The 25,381-nt window shown below is 41.7% G+C and overlaps 3 protein-coding genes across 10 annotated transcripts; 1 reads left to right on the top strand and 2 right to left on the bottom strand.

Moving 5' to 3' along the window:
• Positions 1 to 707: 707 nt before the first annotated feature.
• On the bottom strand, positions 708 to 9,196 carry opn1sw2 (opsin 1 (cone pigments), short-wave-sensitive 2). 3 transcript variants are annotated; one of them, XM_020703465.3, is made up of 7 exons: positions 9,060 to 9,196; positions 7,853 to 7,875; positions 2,418 to 2,694; positions 2,154 to 2,322; positions 1,907 to 2,072; positions 1,551 to 1,790; positions 708 to 931 (listed from the first exon to the last, which is right to left on the bottom strand). In XM_020703465.3, the coding sequence occupies exons 3-7, from the start codon at positions 2,659 to 2,661 to the stop codon at positions 836 to 838; spliced, it is 915 nt and encodes a 304-aa protein (XP_020559124.1). In that variant the 5' UTR covers positions 2,662 to 2,694; positions 7,853 to 7,875; positions 9,060 to 9,196; the 3' UTR covers positions 708 to 835. The 3 variants fall into 3 exon arrangements, with proteins under 3 accessions (XP_020559124.1, XP_011473717.1, XP_004069275.1); XM_011475415.4 differs by lacking the exons at positions 7,853 to 7,875; positions 9,060 to 9,196 and adding an exon at positions 1,361 to 1,431 and having other exon boundaries at positions 2,418 to 3,231; XM_004069227.5 differs by lacking the exons at positions 7,853 to 7,875; positions 9,060 to 9,196 and having other exon boundaries at positions 2,418 to 3,542.
• Positions 9,190 to 22,833, top strand: hcfc1a (host cell factor C1a). 5 transcript variants are annotated; one of them, XM_078947589.1, is made up of 28 exons: positions 9,190 to 9,332; positions 10,410 to 10,610; positions 11,092 to 11,240; positions 11,812 to 11,972; positions 12,062 to 12,270; positions 12,419 to 12,503; positions 12,614 to 12,720; positions 12,807 to 12,986; positions 13,063 to 13,305; positions 13,407 to 13,555; positions 13,647 to 13,829; positions 13,908 to 14,129; positions 14,382 to 14,486; positions 14,559 to 14,775; positions 15,202 to 15,338; positions 15,430 to 15,577; positions 15,678 to 15,892; positions 15,981 to 17,427; positions 17,742 to 17,887; positions 18,006 to 18,140; positions 18,217 to 18,424; positions 18,540 to 18,815; positions 19,069 to 19,175; positions 19,258 to 19,392; positions 19,518 to 19,703; positions 19,799 to 20,096; positions 20,177 to 20,240; positions 20,326 to 22,833. In XM_078947589.1, exons 2-28 carry the CDS (start codon positions 10,415 to 10,417, stop codon positions 20,363 to 20,365), a joined length of 5,748 nt encoding a protein of 1,915 aa, XP_078803715.1. In that variant the 5' UTR covers positions 9,190 to 9,332; positions 10,410 to 10,414; the 3' UTR covers positions 20,366 to 22,833. The 5 variants fall into 5 exon arrangements, with proteins under 5 accessions (XP_078803715.1, XP_011473718.1, XP_078803716.1 ...); XM_011475416.3 differs by having other exon boundaries at positions 17,739 to 17,887; XM_078947590.1 differs by lacking the exon at positions 9,190 to 9,332 and adding an exon at positions 9,405 to 9,701.
• Positions 20,859 to 25,381, bottom strand: LOC101165549 (ras-related protein rab7). Of its 2 annotated transcripts, none has more exons than XM_020703467.3 (5): positions 25,247 to 25,381; positions 24,884 to 25,010; positions 24,565 to 24,783; positions 22,861 to 22,986; positions 20,859 to 22,764 (listed from the first exon to the last, which is right to left on the bottom strand). In XM_020703467.3, the coding sequence occupies exons 2-5, from the start codon at positions 24,989 to 24,991 to the stop codon at positions 22,678 to 22,680; spliced, it is 540 nt and encodes a 179-aa protein (XP_020559126.1). In that variant the 5' UTR covers positions 24,992 to 25,010; positions 25,247 to 25,381; the 3' UTR covers positions 20,859 to 22,677. The 2 variants fall into 2 exon arrangements, with proteins under 2 accessions (XP_020559126.1, XP_020559125.1); XM_020703466.3 differs by having other exon boundaries at positions 25,170 to 25,366.

Raw genomic sequence — 25,381 nt, 5'->3', positions numbered from 1 at the left:
TTACATTGAGTTTATTTAATGCTGTTGAATTGCAAATACATAGAATTAGTTTTTATTAACAAGGACGATTTCTTTTATATCGTCTTGCTTTTTAGATGCACAGAAGTTTGATTAAGTTCATTGAACAGAGATTCCAGGTGGAAATTAGCAGTTGTGCTATGACATTGTTTGAGGATCAATTTATGATTATAAACTATCCCTGTATAAGGAAATAAAGATTGCAGTTACATGTGATTTTTCAGGTTTTGTTGCTTAATTTTGCAAGAACACAACGCCACATATGATTAATCCTGCGGCTTCATTGGGGCCAGTTTTACTAAAAAAAGGTTTGAGCACTTAAAGAATTGCCACAAGAAAACCATTTCTACCTCCTTTTAACCCCCATTCACTTTCATTTGTGAGAATATGGAATAGCTTAAACAGTTGTGGAAATGAAACTGGCAAAAGTACAAGTAAGCAAAATACGTTAAGCGAATTACTGGTTTTGAAAATCAGACACTGCTGGTAAAATTTTGTCCAAAAAATAACTTTAAATTCCAAGTTTGAAACAAATATGGAAAAGAAGAATGGTTTCTCTTAAAGGATTCAAATTAATTAGACTTTAGGAACATGGCATCCTAATATCACCACTTAAACTGGAATGTGACATAAAATAAAGTAACGACTGAACGAATAAGTTTCCTCTGAATACTGAAAAGATTCAAAACTGTTTTGCACAGGTTTATTTTGATGCATTGTTTATATTACAACACATTAATCTTTTACACATCAAAACATGAGCTAAGAATTATATGTATTTACAGTAAATTACCGCAGAGGAGTTATCACTAAGGGTCTAAGCTGGTCCGACTTTAGAGACTTCAGTCACTGATGTTGAGTCCTCCTCTTCTCCTCCACCCATTCCCAGCATCGTCAACATGCAGGAACGGAACTGAAAGAGGAAGATGTACATGACAATGAAGAACAGACAGTTCCATTTCTGCGTGATGTGTATATTAATGTAATTTTGAAACAATTGTGTGTGAGAGCAAGCAGCTTCATAGACCCACTCCGATCATCTTTGATCTATTCTAAAAGAGTACCCAGTGGTCTTTTAATTGTGATTATGCCATTTTTAGTCAAACTCAAAAAACCCGTGTCGTTTCCTAGGACATAGTTTCTGTAGAGATCAGAAATCACTGGAAATTCACGTCTGAGATTATTGTCCCATCACCCATCCGTTTACATCCATCTCTCTCGCTAGCTTACAACCTCTTACACCCACAACCTTCATGTCACGGCATGCAGTCAGCAAACAACTACCCCCCGAATTCTGGATGCAGAACGCAGAGGAGGAGCATGTCAAAAACACATTAAATACCATTATTCCTCAAAGTGGGTCTTTAAAAGAATGTTGGATCCAAAAGGTTCTAATAGTTCAGCAAAGTCAACCTAAAAGACAAGGATGTGGTGATGATGCTGCCATAGTCAGAGCAGATGATGAAGATACTCACATACAAATATAAAGGATCTACATCTTCAAACTTTACTCTGAGTTCAGGAAAGCTCACCTGCTTGTTTAGGAGGACATAAATAACTGGATTGTACACAGTGGAGGCCTTTGAAAGGCAGGATGGAATGGTCGCCAGCCTCAGGTCAAAGGAGTGGCCGCGATTGTTGACAACCCAAAGAGCAAAGGAGGCATACGGCATCCAGCATACCAGAAAGCCCAGCACCATGACAACCACCATCCTGGTCACCTCTCGCTCTGCTTTCTGGGTGGACGCAGACTCTGCTTGGGCCTTGGCTGCCTGTTGGAACGGAATATGTTTGTGTGACAGCTTTGAACTACTGTATTTCAACTTTAGTTTGCCAAGAGAAATTCTTGGTAAATTTATTTCATTCATTTATTTATTATTAGTTTTACCATTTTCAGGGTGACTAGCAGCTGAGAGTAGCAAAAGACGATGGTGGCGAAGGGAACCGCGAAGCAGAAACAGAAGAGAAACATCACATAGGACTCATTGTTGTATTTGTTGTTTGTTGTGTACCAGTCTGGTCCACAGGAGCACTGCAGGCCTTCAGGGATGTACCTGCACAAACATCGGAGAAGCTGAAGCACCACAAATATATTAACTTTTGTTTTATTGCTGTTCTTCTTTGATTCTGTTTACCTGCTCCATCCGGCCAGAGGAGGGGCTGCAGCTGCCAGAGCACACACCCAGGTAACAAAGCAGCAAGCCAGCGCGTGTTCTGGCTTGAAAGTAAAGTTACCAAGTGGCTTGCAGATGACCAGCCATCTTTCAAAGGCTATCACAGCAAGAGACCACAGGCCCACCATTCCTGAAACACCACAAAGACAAGTCAACCCCATCAGGACAGTAACTTTCACTAAGAGTAGGTTGATGAAGCTGGTTGTCATCTGGTCGAAACTTTACCTCCAAGTGTTGCAGCGAAACCTTCAATCTTACATGCCAGCGATCCAAAAACAAAATATCTGCAAGCGAAGGAGCAAAAGGCAGTGGAGGAGCCCACCCCAGACACAAGAAGATTAGCCACAGATAGGTTCACCAGGATGTAGTTCAGGTGGGATCGAAGCTTCTTGTTTTGAAAGGTGCATGCAATGGTGAGGCTGTTAATTGAAGTGCCAAACACGAACAGAAAGAACATGAAGGCTGCCATTGCGTAAAAAGTCCCTGAACTTCCCAAGTGGTCCTGAGGAACAAGGAAAGGGCTAAGTGATGATAAGTTATTAGTGTCCAAAGGAATTGGTATCCAGAAGTCATCTGGCAGCTCCCCACCACTGATGAGCCTCATTTTATTTTGTTTTTTTCTTCTTTTTTGCTTGACTGTAACAAATAATAAGATTTTTTGGAAATATATATAAATTCTACTAAGATCAAGTTGTCCCTCTTTCTCCAGCTCTCATCATTTATAAAGAGTCCCAAAGCTTCCCTGTAACCTATGATAAAGTGATTTGATAATTGGCTAATTAATTGGGTTTTTCTTATTAACTGATCTGAGTCATTTAGTGTTACCTGTCCAGTGTTGAATGCTGGGATGCTGCTTTGGTGGCGTCCAATCAAACTGCTTTAAAAAGTGGCTTAAAGGAATTCTGACAACACAGTTTAAAAAAAAAGACTAAGCAAAACCTCGGGGGGACTTTTTTTATTTTATTTAATATGCGATTTCTCAGGCGTGTGAAGTTCTTAAAAGGACCACTTTCATACATACAAACGCAAAGCTAATCAATTTTCTAAGAGCTGCAACAATCAGAAGAAAATTTGAGATGTAAAACAAGCACCTGAGAGTATTTTATCAAAATTTTTGTTTGCAAATGTGTTGCACTAGACTTTTGTAAAAGCTAATCTATAGTGGAATCAAACAACAGACTTGAAGAAAAATCCATAGTCTTTATCAAATAAAACAGATAGTTTTGTGAAAACTGTATATTATATGTTAGTGATAAACAAGGTAATCTCATTTTCCAAGGGAAGAGCTCAGTAACTTAATGCTTCCTAATCTAGTTTCCTGTATCTTCGATAATCTCACTTGGAGTACAGGTTAATCTGTTCTGCTGGTTCATCCGTTTTGCTAACACTTTAGTCTTCAGCCTTTGTCACACAGAGCTCTGTCACTGTCATCGAAGAACGTCTAGGTCCAAAAAACCTGGAGAGTTGTGCAGCGCGTCAACTTTCACATGATTGCTGCTTCCCTAACATGCATTTCAATGTGCAGAACCCATCTCCTCTAGTTTCTCATTTACGTCATCACCAGTCAGCTAGATGAACACCTGTTCAGGTTTTTAGATGTCAGAAATACATCAAATACAACAAAGCAGGTTTTTTGGACTTGCCAATAAGGTGTAACATTTTGATGATGTTGCGGTTTCACATTTTACTGTGTCAGCGTCGCTTCCTGATTTAAACCTGTTTTATATTAAATGATAACAATGATTATGATACTATTACAAAATTCCCAGTCACATATGTTTGCCATGTTGTTTTCTGTGTCTGGCAGTGCATCGTTTTGTTTATCTGATGTTATTTTAGTGGTTTGTGTGCCGTGAGATGATGGTGTGATACTTAACCTATAGGTTAGAGGTGTGGAGCCTAAAAGGCTCTGAAGCTACACGTGGCTCTTTTATTCCTCCAGTCTGACTCTTTGGCTCTGAAGAGAGATGCTAATCATTTGAATGAGTTTGTAGTTTTGGTCAATTTGTTTATAGTTATTTAAGTTTGATCATTTTTGTTTAGATTTTTAACATGTCAGATATATCAAAACTATGGTAACAATTTAAGCTATAGTCAGAGTGATTTATAATTTGGAATAATCTTAAAGCACATTTCCTTATCTTCTGCTGCACAGCAGTGTTTAATTGCTGTTCAGATGCAATGTTCATAATGTATGTAATTGCATGTAAATGTATAGATTTAAAAATGTATTATTCTACTCTTTTGTTGTCATGGCAATATTCATAATATTCATAGGTAAAAAGAGAAGAGGTGCGCCAAATTCATTTTGATAGAAAATACCATGTCTGACTTGACTTTCTTGAATTTTTAATTCAAGTAAATCTCCTGCCTTTTTTGACACAGGGAGTATTTTATTTTGAAAGGAACATGAATGTTCATCTGTCAAAAGTTTAAACTGTTACACATGGAATAGGATGATACCACTATAATTTAATGATGTCAGTATTTTGAAGATACAATTTATGAATAAAAAGCCTTCTAGCCACAAAAACATAGAGTGTATTTTTCTAAAGAGTGAAATGGGACTTGTGACTCTTCCTGGGTTACAGTCAGCAAGAAGCAAGACCAAATGGCTCTTCAAGCATCACAGGTCATAGACCCCTGTTCTAGACTGTCCAAACATTTGGCAAATTTAGAATATTTCCTCGCACCTCTCAGTTTTGTAACCAGCAGTCCGCTTTCATCAGTAAAGCTTTTGATGTGCTTATTGTATGATTTTGTCTGTTCTTTCAGTCAAACACTCAGGGGAACTGCTGGGGATTGTTCTGTGTTGTGAAAAGGTTTTTTGTACCACAAGACAGAAAATGAATACAAGTGTGGAACATGCGTGTTGGTTTAACTCCACAGGTCAAGGTGGTCGCCTTTAAACCAGTAAAAACTATTCTGAAACTAATCCAAATCTATTACAATCCAATCACTCTCAGTCTGCCCTGAATTAACATGCTGGTTGATAGGTGGATTATCTCTATTTTGTCAGTTTCTGAATTATGGAGAGATTACATTGGGGGATGTGTAGACAACCACACATAACAGGTCAATTTCTGCAGCATTGAAATCTACTTATTGAATGAGACATCTTTTTTTTTTGGTCTGGTAAATTTGTTTTCTATGAACTAGACAAAAAATGCACATTAGCAACCCAGCCACAAAAACCATTACGCCAAATGAAATAGTTCTTTTACGTCATCTGAATCTCCTTAGAGCATTGAAATTAGGGGGCTGAGAAAGTCTGATAATCTTGTTAAAAGACTGCAGGGTTCCTGGAAAGAAATAGGTTTCATTATTTTTGTAAGAGTTCTGCACATTCACTATAAATTCAACATTTTTTTTGCTCAAATTAGAATGAAAAGTTGAAAGAGATGTAATAAAAATGGGAAAATTTGTGTTTCTGTTTTGGCAAAAACAGAAAAATTACATTTTATCATGTTCTTGTATTTAAACTTGTGGAAAAAAAGTCACAAATAGGAAGTTACTAATATTTTTTTTCCTGAAGCTTAACAGCTTGAAAGGTCAAAAGCCCACTGAAGGGTCATGTGCTCACAAGCAGGCCGACGCTTTACTGGGAGCTGGAGGGGGGAAAATCCCTGCTCACAAGACATCCTGTCGCCCTAATCCTTAAACCGTATCACTTGTGTGGTTTTACATCAAGATCTCTTTAAGCTCACAAAGCTCAGCTCTCCCAGCAGTTCCTCAGACTCTTAGCAGGGTGTTAACAATTACTGAGTCCACGGAGCAGCAGAGAAGATAAGGCTATTTGTCTGAGCGTCACTGGCCATTCAAACACCCCACTGCGCTCACTGGCACACATGTGCAACTTTGTCACGATCCCAACGTGATCCATTTGCTGTGATGGTTGAGGGGAGCTCACATTTTGCAAGCTTTCAGTGCAGGTTTGTAGGTGAATACTTCCCCAACTATGAAGCACATGATTATCTTCTGCAAACTGGTTGTTTCGGTTTAAAATTGTTAGATCCTTCTCTGCTTTTTTTACACCACATCTGGTAATTCTTCTGAACAACGAGACAATTTAGGATCAATTTAAAGACAAAAAGAAAGCTCATGTAATTCCACCCCTTTTGACATGCTTGACAGCTTTTTGCTCCAGATGTGTAGTCATTCTGTTCATATGCAACTCTAGCCTGTACTCCCAATAAATGTTTTATAAGAAGAAACTTTTGACTGACACCCTTTCAAAAAAGTTTAATATTTGGTGATAAATCTGTTGACATGTGATGTAAATTTAACAAAGTTGCACTTTATTATTTTAACATTCTGATCTCAAGCACCTTTGCTGGGATATTTCCTCCTGACAGGTGTTAAAATGAATCTATTAGTTTGTTAATTTAGAAAGAATTACCTTGTTTTTCTTTCCTGCGTTAGCAACAGTTCTTTCCCTAAGGCCGATTCTGAGACCAAAACTTGCTGAAAACCAAGACATTGCTCCCAAATATGGTATATTTATCAAATTTATTTTCATAAAAGCCTTAATAGAAGCCGATTATTTAATCACAACATGGGGTTAACAGAAACTGGCTACTTCTAAATTATTTCGATTTTATTCATGCTCTTTCTGCCTTATTTTTTTTGTATTTCTGATTTCTTAACAAGCAAGACCTAAAAATTGAAACACTGAGGACCTTTGTTTTCTAAGGTCTTAAGAAACAAACTATAATTTAATAATATTGATATTTATGCCTGATTTCAAATTGAAACGTGACGTCATGTAAACATGATTTTCTCTTTAGCTTTCCTGGAATAAGGTCATAGTTCATTTAAGACACATTTGCAGGAATATGTGCACTAGATTGACTTTAAACAAAAAACCCAGGTAAACGTCTTACTGTCTATGTAACAAGCATTAGAAGAGTGTATACTGTATTTATTGGGTTTTGTGACTACTTTTATCCCAACTCTATTGGTAAATAAGCACATGAGTGAATTTTATTTTGTGTGATATAAAACAAAAAAATTTATTTTAAATGTGTCATTACTAAGAGTAAAAGTTAGCATTTTTTGCTGTTGTGACCACCCCAAAGAAATATTTAAGATAAAGATATTATTTAAACTAAAGACAACCAGGACTTTGTATCTTCCTTTTTCAAAGGCAACCTCCACTTAAGTTGTTTGCCCTAATTTGCCCTATTCTTAGAATTTCTTATCCATTTATCCATTCATTATTGTAATGACGTCTCTAATGAGTCCCAAATCTGTTTTTATGTGACAACTAATCCGTTTCTTCTATCGTGCGTAGGAAGAGTAGTAAGGGAAAATTTAACAATTCTATTTTTGTTGTATTTACTAGTTGAAAATGATTTTGTTAAGCATTTAAGCTGTCTGAAAGATTCATTATTTGGTTTTAAACTATTGGAGACCAGAATTGATCGAGACATGGAGGAAGCATAAAATATTACATGTTTGATATTTCTTCCCTTTCTCCTTTACTTCTGTCTTGAAAAGTGAGCAAAACCACAAAACAAAAAGGAAATTGCAGTTACTTTATTTAATAAAAGTTACATTGATTCTATCTTGATGTTTTTACATATGTTTTGTCATAGCATTAGAGATGCAGAACTCAGGTCTGTGGGCTACTCTGGTATTAAAAGGGGAAAGAAGCCTACCTTTAATGATGCCCCTCACCCAACTGTGATGACAGACAGCCACAAAAAAAGCACATGGAAAATTTATTAGATTAAAGGTGAAGACTTAGATTGGACTTTATATACGTATATTTTACAGTTGCACAAAAAAAACCTTTACTACTGCCAAAGCCAAATCCGTTGGGTAAAAAATGCTGTTGTCTGACTTTTTACTCAAAACTTCAACATCAAAAAGTGTTATATTCTGCCATCTAGCGGTCAAATAAGTTTTTGCATTTTATGATGTCGAGAAAAATATTAGCGAAACTTCTTTTTTTAAATCATAATTAAAAAATTATAATTATTATTGTTGTTGTTGTCAAAATAAGGTAAATTATTAAGTTAAATAATATGAAAAATCAACTTACTTTAATTTCTCGAACTTTGTTTACATTAAAAACTGATTATTGTTGTACAGATTTGCAGTAAATGTTTAAAATATTAAACTAAAATCTATTGAGTTATATAAACTAATATCTAAAAATTAAATCCAAAATGTTTTTGGAATTAGGACACACATGTAAATCATGTCGAGCCAATTTGTTTATGAACTTCTTGCTCTGAAATAATAACTAGCATTTTAATATTGATGTTGTTCTTTTACCAAAGAAAATAACTAAATATATATTTAATAGAAGAGGAAAGTAGCATTATTTTAAGAAGTATTTCTTTTAAGAAAAATTATAAAAGCTTTTTGAATGAAATTTGTGTTTTTACTTCACGAACTGACATGAAAGTCGTGTATTATTGTGAGACATCTTTATTATTTAATTCCCATTATAGGTTATGAACGGTTTGTTGTGTTTAGACTCGGAGCCAAGCTGAGAGACGGCGTCTGAAACATGATGTACTGTCGCCTATGCTCCACCATGAGATACAGTGGAAGGCGCACTAAGGAGTTTAGGTGGGCGTGTCACTACTAAAATATAAAAATGTAAACTACAACCTAAATTAACGATGCACTTACACCAATTGTGTGTACGAATGAGTATCTTTAGGTTGTTTCCGTAAGGCGTTAAAAACGAAAACTGCTTAAAATTAATTCAAAGAGGTTTCTGCACGGATGTCGCCATCTTTAGTAAGGGACAATAACCCTACTTTTATAACGCAAGTTGTAAAAATTTTGATAAAACTCACAATAAGTTTTAATTACTTATATTTTCTTCGTTTTTTTAAGCATGTTCCTTACCCTGAAGACAAACGATTCGACGTAAGGAGGAATAATATCAGAATGGTCCATACATTTGTCTTAAATCGTCAACATTAAGCGCGCTAACAGCGCCATGTTTACTTTGGGTGACGCTGAACCTCTTCCATTTTCCTCCGCCTCTGGTTGTCAAGAAGATGGCAGCGTCCAGGCAGGCATGAGAGGAAATACTTCTTCACAAATCGAATGAATTTGGATTAACGTCGCAAGATAACAGCACATACTTGTGTTTTTGCATTTGCTGCATTGGGTGAAGTAAGTAAGCTGCTCAAATACGCGCAAATTTTCCATTGGTTTGTTATGTTTTGTTGCAAACCGCCCCGGCCATTTTTCTTGTGGGAGCTGTTGAAGTAGGCCGATTGTCGAAAAGATGGCTGCTTCCACAGAAAGCATGAAACACAATAACGCTTTGTTGATATAGTTACGGAAAACTTAATTTCGTTTTAAGAATTGTTTTAAAACATTTTTTGCAGCAGGTATTTAATGCATGCCGGCCGCTGTGCTATCGGTTGTTAGCATAGTGCAAATTAGGTTGAACCATTAGCCGCTAGTGTTAACGGAGCACGGCTAGTGTTATTCTCTCGTTCGGATGTACCATTCTGACCCGTGCTTGGGGCTGTTCAGGTCAGTAATTCGATTGAAACTGATTTGTGTTGGTTTTTTTAAAGACCAAACGGTTTACTTATTTTTCCTACATTTTCTTAAGCCTATTAATGCGCTAAATCGTTCGCAAAGAATGCTAAATCTTTTGGCTACAATATGGCGACTCCCAGAGAGGCATGAAAACAGCCGACGCTTGCTAACGGTTTTTACATCAGAATAAACCTTCTTTACGGGTTTGTACTTTTTTTCTTGCCGGGCCGATTTATTGTCCGTTAAATTTTATATTCGTGTGGTGAAGTTTTCTTAGTGTTCGCCGGCTTCGTTGTCGTATATTTTCGCCAGTTTTGATACGCTTCCGCCATTTTTCGGACGGGCAGCAGTGTTAGCGGCGGTTTGTTTGGCTGCAAGATGGCTGCTTCCATAGATCGAATTGAATGGTTGCAAACAACTTTTCCTAAAATCAAACCGGAAGATCAGATTGATGTTTAAATACAGTTGTTCGAAAAAAATATGAAAGTTTACTTAAAGAGACTTTTGAAAATACATTTTTATTTTATTTTTTCAACGTTAGCCAAACTGCTAATTGTTTTGTCCAGCTGCAAAACACTGCAGTTTTACTCTGCGAGCACAATGATTTTCATTTTCGACATGTAGTGGGGTTTCATAATTTTAGTTTTTGGTTAGGCTTTTTTGGCTCGAAGAAATTAAAATATTTTTTTCCCCCGGTAGAAGTTATGTCTGTCCCTGGTTCAGCGGCGTCTGGGACCACGGCGTCGGTCCTGCAACCGCGATGGAAACGGGTCCTTGGATGGTCTGGTCCCGTCCCCCGGCCCCGACACGGACACAGAGCTGTTGCTATAAAAGAGCTTATGGTTGTTTTTGGCGGTGGAAACGAAGGAATTGTGGATGAGCTACATGTATACAACACCGGTGAGTCTGCAGCTGCTCGTAACTTCAACATGACCGATAATGCATCAAAATAGATAATCCTCTGGTCGTATTTACTAATTTTAACGGAAACCCAAGTATGTATTTATAGTTATTCGGTCTATTATAATTAAGAATTCGATTGATTGTTGTGTAGGCCTCGGTAGGCCAAGGAATCCACTGTAGTTTTTCCTTCAAAAAGAAGCTCCCTCTGCTGGAGAAAGTGTGTTACTTCACGCATGAAAAAGGCGGGCTAACAAAAATGGATGATGCTGGTTGGTTTTAGATAAATAGACTGCCCCAGTTTTCCACCGGTAAACCAATGATCGACTAACTCAATGGATGTTTTGTGTCTGTTTACATTTGCCAATAGACATGCAAGTTGTGTAATTTCAAACTTTGTTTTTTTATCTATATATAATTTCAGTAAAAATAAAATCTCAATTATTAAGAACTATATTATTTTCTTTCTTTTTATTTTTAGCAACAAACCAGTGGTTTATCCCAGCGGTTCGTGGTGATATTCCCCCTGGTTGTGCTGCATATGGTTTTGTATGTGATGGCACACGGTTGCTGGTTTTTGGTGGGATGGTGGAGTATGGAAAGTACAGCAATGACCTTTACGAGTTACAGGTAATGCTTTTATGATAATTACAATTAATTGCATTGTACTATTTACATTAGGGTGAACATTTTTTTCTTTGAACAAATTTAAATAAACTTTAAACACAAAGTAATTTTTGCTTGTAGTAGTGCATATGTTCTTGCCTAATAGCTGTTGTAAGAATACAATGAAGATTGTCTACTAAAAATTTTAAAATAGATGCACGATTTGTAGTTTGTGGTTAAGTTGTAATTAAATCTGCACCAAAGGTCATTAATTCAGATTTATTTTAATCCTAGTAGTAAAGTAAAATTCATGAAATCTACTGGATCATAAGAGTTTCATATCACTGCTAAACTAATTACATCTGAGAGTTGTCTTTTTTTTTGAGTTGATAAATTTGGAAAAAAGATCCTGAAAGATGATATTTCTGAAACTCTTTCATTAATCTTTATAAATATGTTGACTTGTCAATTGTTGTCCATCTAACCCTACAATAAAGGTAACCGTCATGGAAAGTTTATGTGATTTAGGTCTGACAAACTGTTTGTTGTGCGATTGAATGCTTTTGACATGTTTTATGGTCTGTTTCTGTCATAGGCCAGCAGATGGGAATGGAAAAAGTTGAAAGCCAAAAATCCAAAGAACGGCCCTCCCCCCTGTCCTCGCCTTGGTCATAGCTTTTCACTGGTTGGAAACAAATGCTATCTATTTGGTGGACTGGCCAATGATAGTGAAGATCCAAAAAATAACATTCCCAGGTAAAAAGTACATTTCAAAAAGTTCACCAGGATCTGCTGGCAAATCTTTTTGGTGTGGCTCTTTGAGACTCTTTTCTTTTCTTTCTCAGATACCTGAATGATTTGTACACGCTTGAGCTTCGTCCAGGATCCAGTGTTGTTGGATGGGATATTCCAATCACATATGGAGTTTTGCCCCCTCCTCGTGAGAGCCACACCGCAGTGGTATACACAGAAAAGACTAGTAGGAAATCTCGCTTGATAATCTATGGAGGGATGAGTGGCTGTCGTCTTGGAGATCTGTGGACACTTGATATTGGTAAGACGCTGCTGTGAAAATGGAGTAACCTCTGCAAAACTAAGGAATCAATCATTTTTCTTTAATTCTACACAGGTAACAAAAAAAGAAGGAAAAAGCTTAAACAATTTTAACGTAATACAATGCTGTATTAATGCTATGTTTCTAGAAACCCTGACATGGAACAAGCCAGCAGTAGGTGGCACGGCCCCTCTTCCACGGAGTCTTCACTCTGCCACCACAATCACAAACAAGTGAGATGACCAGGACACATCCAAAACCTCTCATAAATAAACTTTTTAGTTGCTTCAAATTCTCTTAAGAAAAACCCAACCTACTGCTAATTTGTGTTTTTACTCTGCAGGATGTATGTTTTTGGAGGGTGGGTTCCTTTGGTAATGGATGATGTCAAAGTGGCCACACATGAGAAAGAGTGGAAATGCACCAACACTCTTGCCTGCCTAAACCTCGGTTTGTCGACATTTCAGATGCTATTCACATCAAGGATGAGTGTAAAGAAAAGAGGATCCTTTAACCTTTTATAAATGTTTCTGCAGACTCCATGTGTTGGGAAACTGTTTTGATGGACACCCTTGAAGACAACATCCCGAGGGCCCGTGCTGGTCACTGTGCTGTGGCCATTAATTCCAGACTTTACGTGTGGAGTGGACGTGACGGTTACCGCAAAGCGTGGAACAACCAAGTCTGCTGTAAAGACCTGTGGTATCTGGAAACAGGTGGGTCTGATGTTCCCGAAGCGATTGATCAGGTCGCGTGAATCGAAACTCACAGTTTGTGTCTTGCATATCCCAGAGCGGCCGCATGCCCCTGCCAGAGTACAGTTAGTTCGTGCCAACACAAACTCTCTGGAAGTTAGCTGGGGTGCAGTCTCCACAGCAGACACATACTTGCTGCAGCTGCAGAAGTACGATATCCCTGCAACTCCAGCAGCAGCCACACCAGCCATGAGCACAACTCCAACGCAGCCGGTTAACTCTCCAAAGAGCCCTGCACCAGCTGCTGCAGCGCCCTCTGCTCAAAGCTTACCACAGACAGGTATCCCTTTGACTGCCACTACATTCTTACATCAAGAAGCTCCGCAACTGCAGCACAGCTCAAAGACCTAAATTTGTTGTTTTTTTTTCTTCTTTGCTCAGCTGTTTTAAAAGTTGCAGCTCAACAGGCTGCAGCTGGTGCATCAGTTGTCACAGTTCGCCCCAGCCAGCCAGGGAAATCCCCCGTCACTGTGACATCACTTCCTGCAGGTGTTCGAATGGTAGTTCCTGCCCAAACCACGCAAGGATCGGTAGGAACTGTTTTACGCAATCAGTCATACTTAAGACTTGGATTCAGTTATATTTTTAACACATCTCAACTGTTGTGTTTTTGTTTTCAAGCCCATTGGAAGCAGCCCTCAAATGAGTGGCATGGCAGCTTTAGCTGCAGCTGCTGCTGCCACACAGAAGATCCCACCCTCCTCTGCAGGAACCGTCCTCAATGTTCCTGCAGGTGCCACCATTCTGAAAACTGTTGCTGTTTCTCCTGGCACCACCACGGTGAAAGTTGCTTCTCCAATGATGGTACAACATCATTTTTTGACACGTTCTTATTTAAAGTTTTATGTGCACGCTGCTTTTAAAATAATGCTGTGAACGTAGGTGAGCAACCCAGCCACTCGGATGTTGAAGACTGCCGCAGCCCAAGTGGGGACAGCAGCTGCATCTTCTCCCACCACCACCAGACCCATCATCACTGTGCACAAGTCTGGCGCTGTCACGGTGGCTCAGCAGGCCCAGGTGGTAACCACCGTAGTGGGAGGAGTCACCAAAACTATCACTCTGGTTAAAAGCCCTCTCACTATGGGCAGCAGTGGCACTTTGGTGAGAAAAAGGGAATTGTTTTGGTATAATGTGATATCAAAATGACTTTGTTGCTTTTACTGGACTCGTGGTTCCTTTTATGGCTGTTCTCAGCTTTGTATGTTTATATTGTTCTGTTGCCACCGCCCGGTGACATCAGACATAGGCAACAGTGATTTATAATGCCAGTAATTTAGTGTTCCACTGTCTTCCCTGTGCTGTCTAATGCTATTTGTTGTCTCATGAATTTAAGTCTGTTTTCTATGCTGGCAGATCTCCAACCTCGGCAAGATGATGTCTGTGGTACAGACCAAGCCGGTGCAGACGTCCGCAGTCACAGGCCAGGCTTCCACTAACCCCCTCACACAGATCATACAGGTCAGTTGGCTGCTGGGGTTCAGAAAGAAAACAACAGGAAAGCGTTTGCATCACATCTGCCTATATTTGCAGACAAAGGGCCCCCTCCCAGCTGGCACCATTCTGAAGCTGGTGACCTCTGCAGATGGCAAGCCGACAACAATCATCACAACCTCACAGGCAGGAGGCACAGGAAACAAGCCCACAATCCTCAACATCAGTGGCGTTTCTCCTACCACCACAAAGCAGGGCACCACTATCATTAAGACCATCCCCATGTCTGCCATAATGACCCAACCTGGAGCCACAGGTCTGAACTTATGTTTTATCATCTGTGCTTGATACTAATGTTGGTGTTTTAAAATTCTGTGCTGCCGTGAAACACTTATATGAGCACTATGCCTGTTTATCAATAGTTAGAATGAAGTTTCAGGGCGTCTGTGAAATTACTTCATGTGGGCGCCCCTGAGGTTTCTTCGTTTTTTCCGGAATCCGTTTTTTTAGGAGTTTTTCCTTACCGCGAAGGGGGTCTAAGGGCAGGGATGCCAGTATAGCTTAGTCAATTTGTTAGTTCATTTGAGTATTTTCCTATTGAACTCTTTGTATTCATGATCCTTTTGTGTTCATGTAACAACGACAGTCGAGACGACTGTTGTTGTGATTTTGGGCTATAAAAAAAAAGAAAAAAAGAATTGAACCGTTATTAGATCAAGACACTTGCTTTTTATCTTTGCAGGTGTGACAAGCAGTGCAGGCATGAAAACGCCAATAACAATCCTTACTACAAAGGTAATGACCACTGGAACTCCTGGTAAGATCATCACTGCAGTGCCCAAACTCGCCACTGCAGCCGGCCAGCAAGGACTAACTCAAGTAAATATAGTTTGTTTTATTGCACGTATTTCTTAACAGTATAACTGTTTGTCATATCTGAAAAGACTAAATCCAAAATGGTTGTATTCAGGTGGTGTTGAAGGGAGCTCCTGGACAACCTGGCACTATTTTGCGTACCGTGCCCATGAGTACAGTAGGTGGGGTTCGGCTCGTTACTCCAGTGACTGTGTCTGCAGTAAAGCCCACTGTCACAACTTTGGTTGTTAAAGGAACTACTGGTAAGAACAGCTGTCACTTTGATGTGTTTTTAAGTCATCTTTTGTTTACTGTGGTATCTCTTTCAGAGATTTTGTACATATCTTCTAATTCTTCTTTTAGGAGTCACCACTCTTGGGACAGTGACCGGCACTGTGTCCTCGAGCTTAGCTGGAGGCACAGTTGACAGTTCCAATGCTTCCTTGGGGACCCCCATCACCACACTGGGAACCATCGCTACTCTGTCCAGTCAGGTTATCAGCCCCTCGGCCATAACTGTTTCGGCTGCACAGACGAGTCTGACTTCTACCCTGCCCTCCTCTGCTATCACAGTGCAGGTAAGAGACCCGTGTTGATCACGGTTTGCACATTGCACTATTGCAACGAGGTCTTTGTTGATTAAACATTATGGTCAACAATTTTTAGAACCAGCCAACACAAGTGACTCTGATAACAACTCCTAGTGGGGTGGAAGCCCAACCAGTTCAAGATCTACCCGTATCCATCCTGGCTTCACCCACCTCTGAGCAGCCCTCTTCCACTGAGGTTGCGGCTGGAGAGGGTTCTGGGACTGTAACCCTGGTCTGCTCTAACCCCCCATGTGAAACCCACGAAACTGGGACGACCAACACAGCCACCACGTCTTCTGCTGTTATTGGAGGACAGGTGTGTTCCAATCCTCCCTGTGAGACCCACGAGACCGGAACCACCAACACTGCTACAACCGCATCCTCAAACATGTCTTCGCTGCGTGTGTGCTCCAACCCACCATGCGAGACCCACGTGACGGGCACCACTGATACAGCCACCCAAGCTTCCGCCACCATGAATGCTGGCGAGACCAGCACAGTGCAGAGCGACACACAGACAACATGCTCCAACCCGCCATGTGAGACCCACGTGACGGGCACCACCGATACAGCCACCCAAGCTTCGTCTACCATGAACGCCGGGGAGACCAGCACCGTACAGAGCAAGTCCCAGAACACGTGTTCCAACCCACCCTGTGAGACCCACGAGACGGGCACGACTAATACAGCCACCACAGCAACATCAAACATAGAAGGGGTCCAGCAGGTGTGCTCCAACCGACCATACGAGACCCACCCGACGGGCACCACAGATACAGCCACCCAAGCTTCGTCCAGCATGAACGCAGGGGAGACCAGCACCGTGCAAAGCGACACAAAGAGCAAGTGCTCCAACCCGCCATGTGAGAACCAAGTGACGGGCACCACAGATACAGCTACCCAAGCTTCTTCCACCATAAACGCCGGGGAGACCAGTACCATGCAGAGCAACTCCCTGAACACATACTCCAACCGACCATACGAGACCCACCCGACGGGCACCACCGATACAGCCACCCAAGCTTCCTCCAACATGAACGCAGGGGAGACCAGCACCGTACAGAGCGACACAAAGATCACATGCTCCAACCCGCCATGTGAGACCCACGTGACGGGCACCACCGATACAGCCACCCAAGCTTCCTCCAACATGAACGCAGGGGAGACCAGCACCGTGCAGAGCGACACAAAGATCACATGCTCCAACCCGCCATGTGAGACCCACGTGACGGGCACCACCGATACAGCCACCCAAGCTTCCTCCAACATGAACGCAGGGGAGACCAGCACCGTACAGAGCGACACTCAGAGCACATGCTCCAACCCGCCATGCGAGACCCACGAGACGGGGACGACCAATACTCCATCCACAGCCACATCCAGCATGGGAGAAGACCAGACCAACACCTCTGCAGGACTGGTCCAGAGGGTCTGCTCCAATCCCCCCTGTGAAACACACGACACCGGAACCACCAACACTGCTACCACTGCCACCTGCGGCATGGAGACAGGCGAGGGCACAGGTAATCCGTTTTAATATTTTGCACTTAATTAAGCTTCCTGGACTTAAATGTGGCTGGTTCTATTTAAGTAGATGATGATCATTAGGTTCAGCACTGATACAAAGACTGAATAAAACCTAGTATTCAGGATTGTTTTGATATGGGTGATGCTTGAAAGGAGGAGTGTTTACTTTTAGACTTTTTTTTTTTTTTTTTTTTTAAAGCTAGTTCTAGTGTTATTAAATGGCATTCTAGTGCTATTTTCAAGCAGTTTATCTAATTAAATGGAATCAGTTTTGTGAACTACGAATGAAATGATTGGGTTTGATCAGAAGCCCAGCAGACAGTGGAGGGAGAAGAAGGCACCAGCAGCACAGAGGCAGCTTCTACCACGGCAGCAGCTGGCACAGCCACTACCACCCAGGGCAGAGCCATTACTACTGTCACCCAGTCCACCCCGGCTCCTGGTCCTTCAGTCCCTGTAAGAAATCAAATCTGCAGTGTTTAAATAAAGATGATTAGCTCGCTCTGTCTGCTGCCTCATATGGTTTATTTATACCAGTTTAATGTATATTTCCCCTATTCCTTGTCTTGTCCAGTCAATTTCTTCAATCACAGAGGGGGTGAGTACCGCTACCAGCTCCACTGAGGAACCCATGCAGACAGAAGAAGCTGCATCAGCAGAAGCTGCCCCATCTGAGGAAGCAGCTGTAGCCATGGAGACACAAGCAGAAGTAAATAAGCCCTGCAAAGTTGTCACAACATTTGCTTTTTGCCTTTGGGCACTTAACTTTTAATGTGTTTTCCCAGGGCGAAACTGCAGCAACAACCAGCTTGAACCTGCCTTCAGAGCTGATGTCTGAGGGCCAGGGAGCCACGCTCATGGTGACGGGGCTGTCGGATGAAGAACTGGCTGTGACTGCTGCAGCAGAGGCCGCCGCTCAGGCTGCAGCCACCGAAGAAGCCCAGGCCCTGGCCATTCAGGCTGTTCTACAAGCAGCTCAGCAAGCTGTCATGAGTGAGTCTTCCATACATGAATGTGCTCTTACTTCCTGAAAGCTAAGTCGTTTGGTCTAAATAACCACCGAAATCTTGCTGATTATTGTTCATCCTTTTTCTTGTTTTGTTTACAGACGAGAGTGATTCTTCTGCAGATAACCAGCAACCAACCAGCATCCCCATCATGCTTACCCAACAAGAGCTCGCAGCACTAGTCCAGCAGCAGCAGCAGCTGCAGGAGGCTCAGGCTGCAGCTCAGCAGGCCTCTGTGGACGCGAGCCTGCCTACCGAAGGCCTCGCCCCAGCTGACAGCCTCAATGACCCCTCTGTGGAGAGCAACGGACACAATGAGATGGCAGCATCAGTTACCAGTGCAGTGGCCTCTCTGCTTCCACGTACTACTGCTGAGAGTAAGACTGCCCACATCAAAGGCTGGGCGATTAATCAATTAATTCGAATTTGTTTGAAATTTTAGTAAAACATTTTTACAGCTTGTATTTCGTTGAACTTTGTTTTTAAGCCAATTTCCAAAGGAGATGTTAAAATCAAATAGTTTGTGATTTCCATCATTTGTAATTTTTTTTTAAAGAAAGTAGTTCATCTAATTTTGTTGTTGGTGTTTTACAAATTCGAGCGACTTGTGATCTCTCCCCCCATGCACAGCTCTCGCTCCATCAAGCACATTTGCGCCGTCAGCATCAGTTGCAAGTCCAGCCAAGCTTCAGGCAGCAGCCGCTCTGGCAGAGGTCGCCAATGGAATTGAGGGAGAGGTCAGTCATTTTCTGCCAGCATCTGTTGAGTTCACAGTGAGGAAGGCTAAAGATAAACGTATATCTTATCGAATCCATACAGAAGCAAGCCCCCCAGCCAACTCCAGCAAAGCCTGTCGTGAAAAAGGAGAACCAGTGGTTCGATGTGGGGATTGTAAAAGTGACAAATATGGTCGTCACTCACTTCTATGTGCCAGCAGATGATTCTCAAGGAGATGTGAGTGTCTGACAAGACCAGATCTGTTCAATCTTGGATTTGGAATTAATTTATTTCAAACAATGAAAACAAAGTCTATACATAGATGTATCAAACTCTGGACCCATTTTTTTCTTTCTTTAAAGGATGATTCCGGCATTGTGCCAGACTACAGCCAAATGAAGAAAATGGAGCTGCAGCCCGGCACGGCGTACAAGTTCCGTGTGGCAGGAATCAACGCGTGTGGTCGTGGATCGTTCTCTGAGATTTCCGCTTTCAAGACATGTCTACCAGGATTTCCAGGAGCACCTTGCGCCATCAAAATCAGCAAGGTTAAAAAAAACACACACACAAACATGAGGAATTTGATAGGTGCTGCTCAGAGTGTGAGAAAATATCAATTGTTGCCTGTTGGTCTTTTCCTCAGAGCCCAGATGGAGCCCACCTGACCTGGGAGCCCCCCTCAGTCACGTCAGGAAAGATCATAGAGTATTCAGTGTATCTGGCCATTCAGAGCAACCAGACGGCAGAGGCCAAGGCCTCCTCTCCAGCCCAGCTAGCCTTCATGCGCGTGTATTGTGGACCCAACCCCTCTTGCTTGGTGCAGTCGTCCAGCCTGTCCAATGCTCACATCGACTACACCACCAAGCCTGCCATCATCTTCCGCATCGCCGCTCGCAATGAGAAGGGCTACGGTCCTGCCACTCAAGTCCGATGGCTGCAGGGTGAGCGTGGAGTTTCACGTACTTTTAAAGTAATACACACAACACTCTGAGCCCTTAATGACCATTTTTGTGTCTTCCAGAATCTGGGAAAGATGCTGCCTCAGCAAAACCTGCCCCCAAAAGACCAGGCACCTCTCCTGATACGTAGGTGTTTTTATTTACATAAATGAATCCTCTTATTTTTGAACAAGTCCTGCGAAACTCATTGTGGTTTTATGTCCTTCTGCAGCAAGACTGCTGGTCCAAAGAAAGCAAGGACAGACCAGTGAGGTTTCCCTGAGATCTCTCCCAGTCTTGTTTTTTTTTTTTCTTCTTGTTTTTTCTCCTTCCACCCAAGTCTTTTTTATGAGGAAAAAAACTGACCCGTACCCCCTTCATTACCCCAATCCCATCATCTGCTCCACTCCCCCCCCACGTCTCAGATCAAAGCGGCAATGGAGGCGGGACAACCATTTGAAGACGAGATAAAGTCGATCTGAGATGCTTCTGTAGATAAAACCCTTGTGTCCTTCTTCTGTTGGTCGTACTATTTTTAGAGCAACACAAACCTAGAAGCACATTATCCATTTCAGTCACGCCCCCCTTTCATCCTTTTAATGTCTATTTTTGGCTTGTTTCAAGTAGTTCAGCAGTATAGAGAAGCATTTACATCTTTCACAAACTGGGAACCAGCCTGAGCGATATGTTACTTTCTCCTTTCTGTGTTTTGTGAATTCTGAGGGAATGTAGAGAGAGACTACATCAAATGTTGTACAGTGTCGGAAAAAAAAAAACGCCTGTGGGGGCATGGCTGTAGACAAGCGGAAAAATCGGTATGGAAACAAACAAAGCACTTGTCCTCCACAAAGAAGGACATCCCATTTTGCCCTACCTTATCTTTTTTTTCTTCTTTTTTTTCTCCAAACAAATTTGCTTCATGAATAACCAAGTCTGTACAGCCATCGTACTGAACTCTAGTCTCCTGGTAATCTCATCACTGTGCGCTTTTTACCCCAAGACATGGACTGGTTGCCGACTCGACAAAGCGGACAAAAGAACCGAGGAAGAAACTTGCAGAGAAAAGGTGACTTTGTTAGGACAGAGACTTGCAGCACACACATGTAGGAGAGAGAGAGAAAAAAACTTTCCCAAAACAATAGCAAGCAAGGATGCAGAAGATCTTTTGTGTAGTTTATTTTTGTATTTTTTTTAAGCTTTTTCTTTTTTTGTTTTCTTCCTGTGTGTATGTGTACTTTGCATTTTTAAAAAGAAACATCCCCCCCCTTTTTTTTTTAACTTGTTCATCCCCATAGTTTGTGTTTGTGGGAAAGTTGGGTGGCTGTGTTTAAGGTTGCCACTATATTTTTAAAAGTCTTGATTCAGTTGGTCGTATGTTCTTGTTGGTGGAGAAAGAGAGACTGACTTGTATTTGTTTCTAGTAGACTTGGCAGACGTTATAGGACTGAAGGGAACTTTGAAGTAGACCTAGGGGAGAGAAAAGTTTTGACTTTGTTTACTACTCCAAGCTTGTGTTGCCTCGTTTGCCAAACAAGGAATTTCCCAGGGTTACTAGGAAAGTTGACATCAGATCGTTTCACCTTTCCTCTTTCTCATCTGTTCACTTGTCCTGCGCTTTTTATGCTCATGAATGTGGTGTCACTTCGAATTTTTTCTTCTTTTTTTTTTTGGCAAACATTAGTAGACCTACTTCCCTGTCCTATTGATGTATGTGAATCCATTGAATAAATTTTAATTTTAACTTTTTTTTCTTCCAAGGCTCTGTATTTCAGACGGTGTGCAAGTTAACTGTGACATGTAAACACGTTTGTCTTTGAATGGGGATGTCTTGGGAAGAAAGCTTACAGCCGGAGTGTACCCACTTGTAAATTAGTTCCTTCATAGCATAAATAAAACAAAACAAAACAAAAAACCAACAAAAAAATCTTTGCCTTTTATATAATCACCTGTAACAAACAGTTTTTACATGTTGGTCATCTTTTAATTGCCTTTTGTGTCTACTTATAAAAGAATTATATATAAATATATATATATGGTCTCCCTGATTGTTTTAATTTTGCTTCTGTCAAGCTGATTCACTTGTTGGAGTTCAAATCACTGCTAGGTTACTTGCAATCCAAATTTGTACAGGGAGGATGTTTCTAGAGTGTACATCGATTTTGTAAAGGTGGACTCGGTTGTTATGGTAACAGCCTGGAAGAGCAAGGCCGGAGGTTTGCACGCAGTGGCCTCTTCTGGTTCAGGTTCAGTTTGTGATTTCTTTCTGGAGACAGACTTTCTCTTCATACGCATTCATAAGTTTGTGCGTGTCGGTGTGTCTGTTAAACAAAACTAGACATGCATGCAAAAGCAGTGTACTTTAGTAGTGATGCCTTAAGTTAGACCATAAGCTGAAGGTTCTCAAAAAAAATTGAGTTTATTTCTCTCTCCATGTGGTATACAGTTGTGTCCTTTCCTTCCACAGTACCTTAACTTGGACAATATTTTGGCACCCCTTGTTTGATTGAGCATCAGCAGCGGTGCCGAGGTCTCTGACCCCCCCCCCCCCCCCCACCCCTCCCCATCACTGGGAAGAGTGCTCCCCTCAGCACATGCAGGTGTCGCGAGTTTTTCTCGGCTGTTCGCAGGTTATCTGGAAATGTCCTGTATTTTCCAATGTGTGTTTTTTGTACTGTAGGGAGTAATGTATCTTTTATCATCAAAACAAAACAAACAAAAAAAAATAAACATGTTAAACATAGACTCTGTGTCCTTTCAACTAACTTACCTGCTGGAGGGCGAGCTTAGCCGCTCTATTGAAAGGCGGCTCCACGTCCACGTCTGCTTTGGCGCTTCCTTCAAAGTACTCAGCTCCGACCTCCTCACACCACTGCTGGGCCTTCCTGCTCGACACCTGTGGACAACAAGACGCTGCACGCATCAGCACCATCATTTACTCATCACGTTCCCTGCCCGAAAAGTTTCCCAGAAGCCTTTGTGAAAAACGAGGAGTGCATCGACTATATGAGAACTGAAACGAGTGAGAAAATGGCTCCAACCAAATGAAGTTGCCATTTTTTCATGATACGGCCGCCGCCATGTTGGAGCCAGACAACGGCAGTAAGTGCTGATTGGTCCGAATCTGTTTTAGTTTGTAACCCTTGTGGCACTTTTTCATTGGGAGTTGGGTCATCTAGACCCACTAGACAGTGCTCTGAACCTTTTTTCTTCAATGATTTGTGATCTTCACTGGTGTCCATGGATTACATGAAATCTTTCCACCTTTATCCACCTTTGTCATGGTAGGGAGAACACGCCAATGTAAGGGTGGGGTCATCTAAGATAGCACAAGGGCTATGGCAACCCCTCTCACCAATCAGAAATGAGCCTGCAGGTACTTCCTGTTGAGAATGAGTGGGGGGAGGAGCCACTCAGTCTAATTACCCTTTACAATGATCAATACTCAGTAGGCTGGCAAATATAGACCACAATGCATTGTGTTTGAATCATCTGTCATTTGAAAAAAAAAAAGTATTTAAGTTAGTTTTTCATAACTCATCCAAGTTCAGAACACTTTTTTTTATGTTTATATGCATTAGGTTTTAACTTCGGCAAATGGATGATGTCATGGTTGGTGTTTAAAAAAAATAAAAAATTAGTGCGTCTTTGTCCAAATTGCATTATAATCCAGGACACTAGATAGTCTCGTACTGTATCCTCTTTTAGGGATCAGAGAGTTGTGAGGGAATTCAGTTGTGTTGTGTCTGTGGTGAAGAGGTAGACCGGCTCTGATTGGAAGAATGCAGGGTTCAATTCCCACCCACGGGGAAGGCACTGAACCCCACATTGCTCCTTGTGGTTACAGGTTGGCGCCAGCATGAACCAACGGAGACGCCATAAGATAGTGGATGCATGAGTGAATGGGACTGTGACTGCAAAGAGCTATATAGGTATACGCAATTTATTTCCAAATCACCTATAACCTTATTGCATAAGGGGGTAAAGGGGTAATAAAAAACAATAAATCCAACTATATAAACGGTGCCTCACAAAAAGTGGATTAATGCCAACAAATGTCAAAAGTTGCTGCTATTTAGGGAGGCACCATGAACACAATAAAAGCATCCAACGGTGGAAAAGCACATTTTCTAGCTGGATCCTGAAATACGTGTTTATAGCAGCTGCAGGTCAGTTCGTTGCTCATTTCCAAGGAACATTAAATGCAACAACATGCAAAGTTGGGTTGTGGGTTAGAGAAGGAAGTTGGATGGTTCAAGAGTCCTGCTCTGCATGTTGCAGCCGCTCAGTGCATGGCATCATGACGGTTTATGTTTAACTACTGATCATCATGCTGGTGTTGGTTTTCTGTTCTGTTGACAATCATAATTAAAACAGAAAGTTGAAGGGCTCTTCTTCTGCACAGACAGAGGCCGTTCACGGTGCTCAGTTTTTCCTTTGAAACAGCTGCTGTGTGTGTCTGTGGCGGACTGACCTCTCGGTCGCTCAGGTCGGTTTTGTTGCCCAGGACAATAAAAGGGAAATCAGATGGATCCAGGGGCTCCCCCTGGACCAGAAACTCCTTCCTCCACGCATCCAGGGCCCCAAAGCTGGCAGAGGAAGTGACATCGAACACCAGCAAGCAGCAGTGGCTCCCTCTGTACAGGGGTGTACCCAAAGACTGGAACCTCTCTGTGCCTGCTGTGTCCCAGATCTGACACATGCACGCGCGGACACGCACACATACAGGGAGTAAGGGGAAGCTGTCAGGCCCCTCAGCAGCTCTGACACCTGCAGGAGGTCACGTGGGTTACCTGCAGGATGACCGGCTCTCCATCCAGGACGGTTTTTTTACTGAAGAAGTCCGTTCCCACCGTGGCCCGGTACGCGTTAGTGAAGCGGTGATTGACGTATCTGTTCATGAAGGAAGACTTTCCCACTCTGAGCAGCAGACAAATGACAACACGTTAACTACACAACATGACCAGGTCCTCCTCAACATCAGAAGCTATTTTGGTCATTGTGGAATCAAAACAGCTGTTCATCGACCTGCTGCAGTCAAAGCCCCGAAAAAACAGGAAAGTGGAGTTTAAAAGTTACCCAGAGTTTCCTATGAGGATAATTTTCAGCGTCAGAGGAACCGTTTTCTCCGACATGTCGACACCAACAAACTTCACCTGGCTTTCCAGAGTTTAAGATGCCTTCAGGTACCGCTGAGAATAATCCGCTTTCCTTTGGTCTGCCAATGTTTCACTGGAACAGATTGACAGGCGGGATTTGTTCTCAGGGAAGGGACCTCCTCTGAAAAAAAC

The sequence above is a fragment of the Oryzias latipes genome, chromosome 5 (assembly GCF_053564925.1).
Source record: "Oryzias latipes strain Hd-rR chromosome 5, Olatipes_Hd-rR_3.1".
NCBI lineage: Eukaryota > Metazoa > Chordata > Actinopteri > Beloniformes > Adrianichthyidae > Oryzias > Oryzias latipes.
The sequence above is the reverse complement of the archived record's forward strand: the minus strand, read 5'-3'. Positions and strand labels throughout refer to the sequence as shown.

Coding starts and splice junctions, on each gene's coding strand:
- hcfc1a (XM_011475416.3), top strand. CDS start 10,415: ATGTCTGTCCCTGGTTCAGCGGCGTCTGGGACCACGGCGTCGGTCCTG. Junction 17,888..18,005: donor CTCCTGGTCCTTCAGTCCCT/GTAAGAAATCAA, acceptor TGTCTTGTCCAG/TCAATTTCTTCAATCACAGA. Junction 20,097..20,176: donor TCAAGTCCGATGGCTGCAGG/GTGAGCGTGGAG, acceptor TGTGTCTTCCAG/AATCTGGGAAAGATGCTGCC.
- LOC101165549 (XM_020703466.3), bottom strand. CDS start 25,225: ATGTCGGAGAAAACGGTTCCTCTGACGCTGAAAATTATCCTCATAGGA. Junction 22,987..24,564: donor CCGACCTGAGCGACCGAGAG/GTCAGTCCGCCA, acceptor TGTTGTCCACAG/GTGTCGAGCAGGAAGGCCCA. Junction 22,765..22,860: donor CTAAGCTCGCCCTCCAGCAG/GTAAGTTAGTTG, acceptor TACTCCCTACAG/TACAAAAAACACACATTGGA.
- opn1sw2 (XM_004069227.5), bottom strand. CDS start 2,796: ATGAGGCTCATCAGTGGTGGGGAGCTGCCAGATGACTTCTGGATACCA. Junction 2,073..2,153: donor CCTCTGGCCGGATGGAGCAG/GTAAACAGAATC, acceptor ATGTTTGTGCAG/GTACATCCCTGAAGGCCTGC. Junction 1,791..1,906: donor TGCTAGTCACCCTGAAAATG/GTAAAACTAATA, acceptor CCGTTCCAACAG/GCAGCCAAGGCCCAAGCAGA.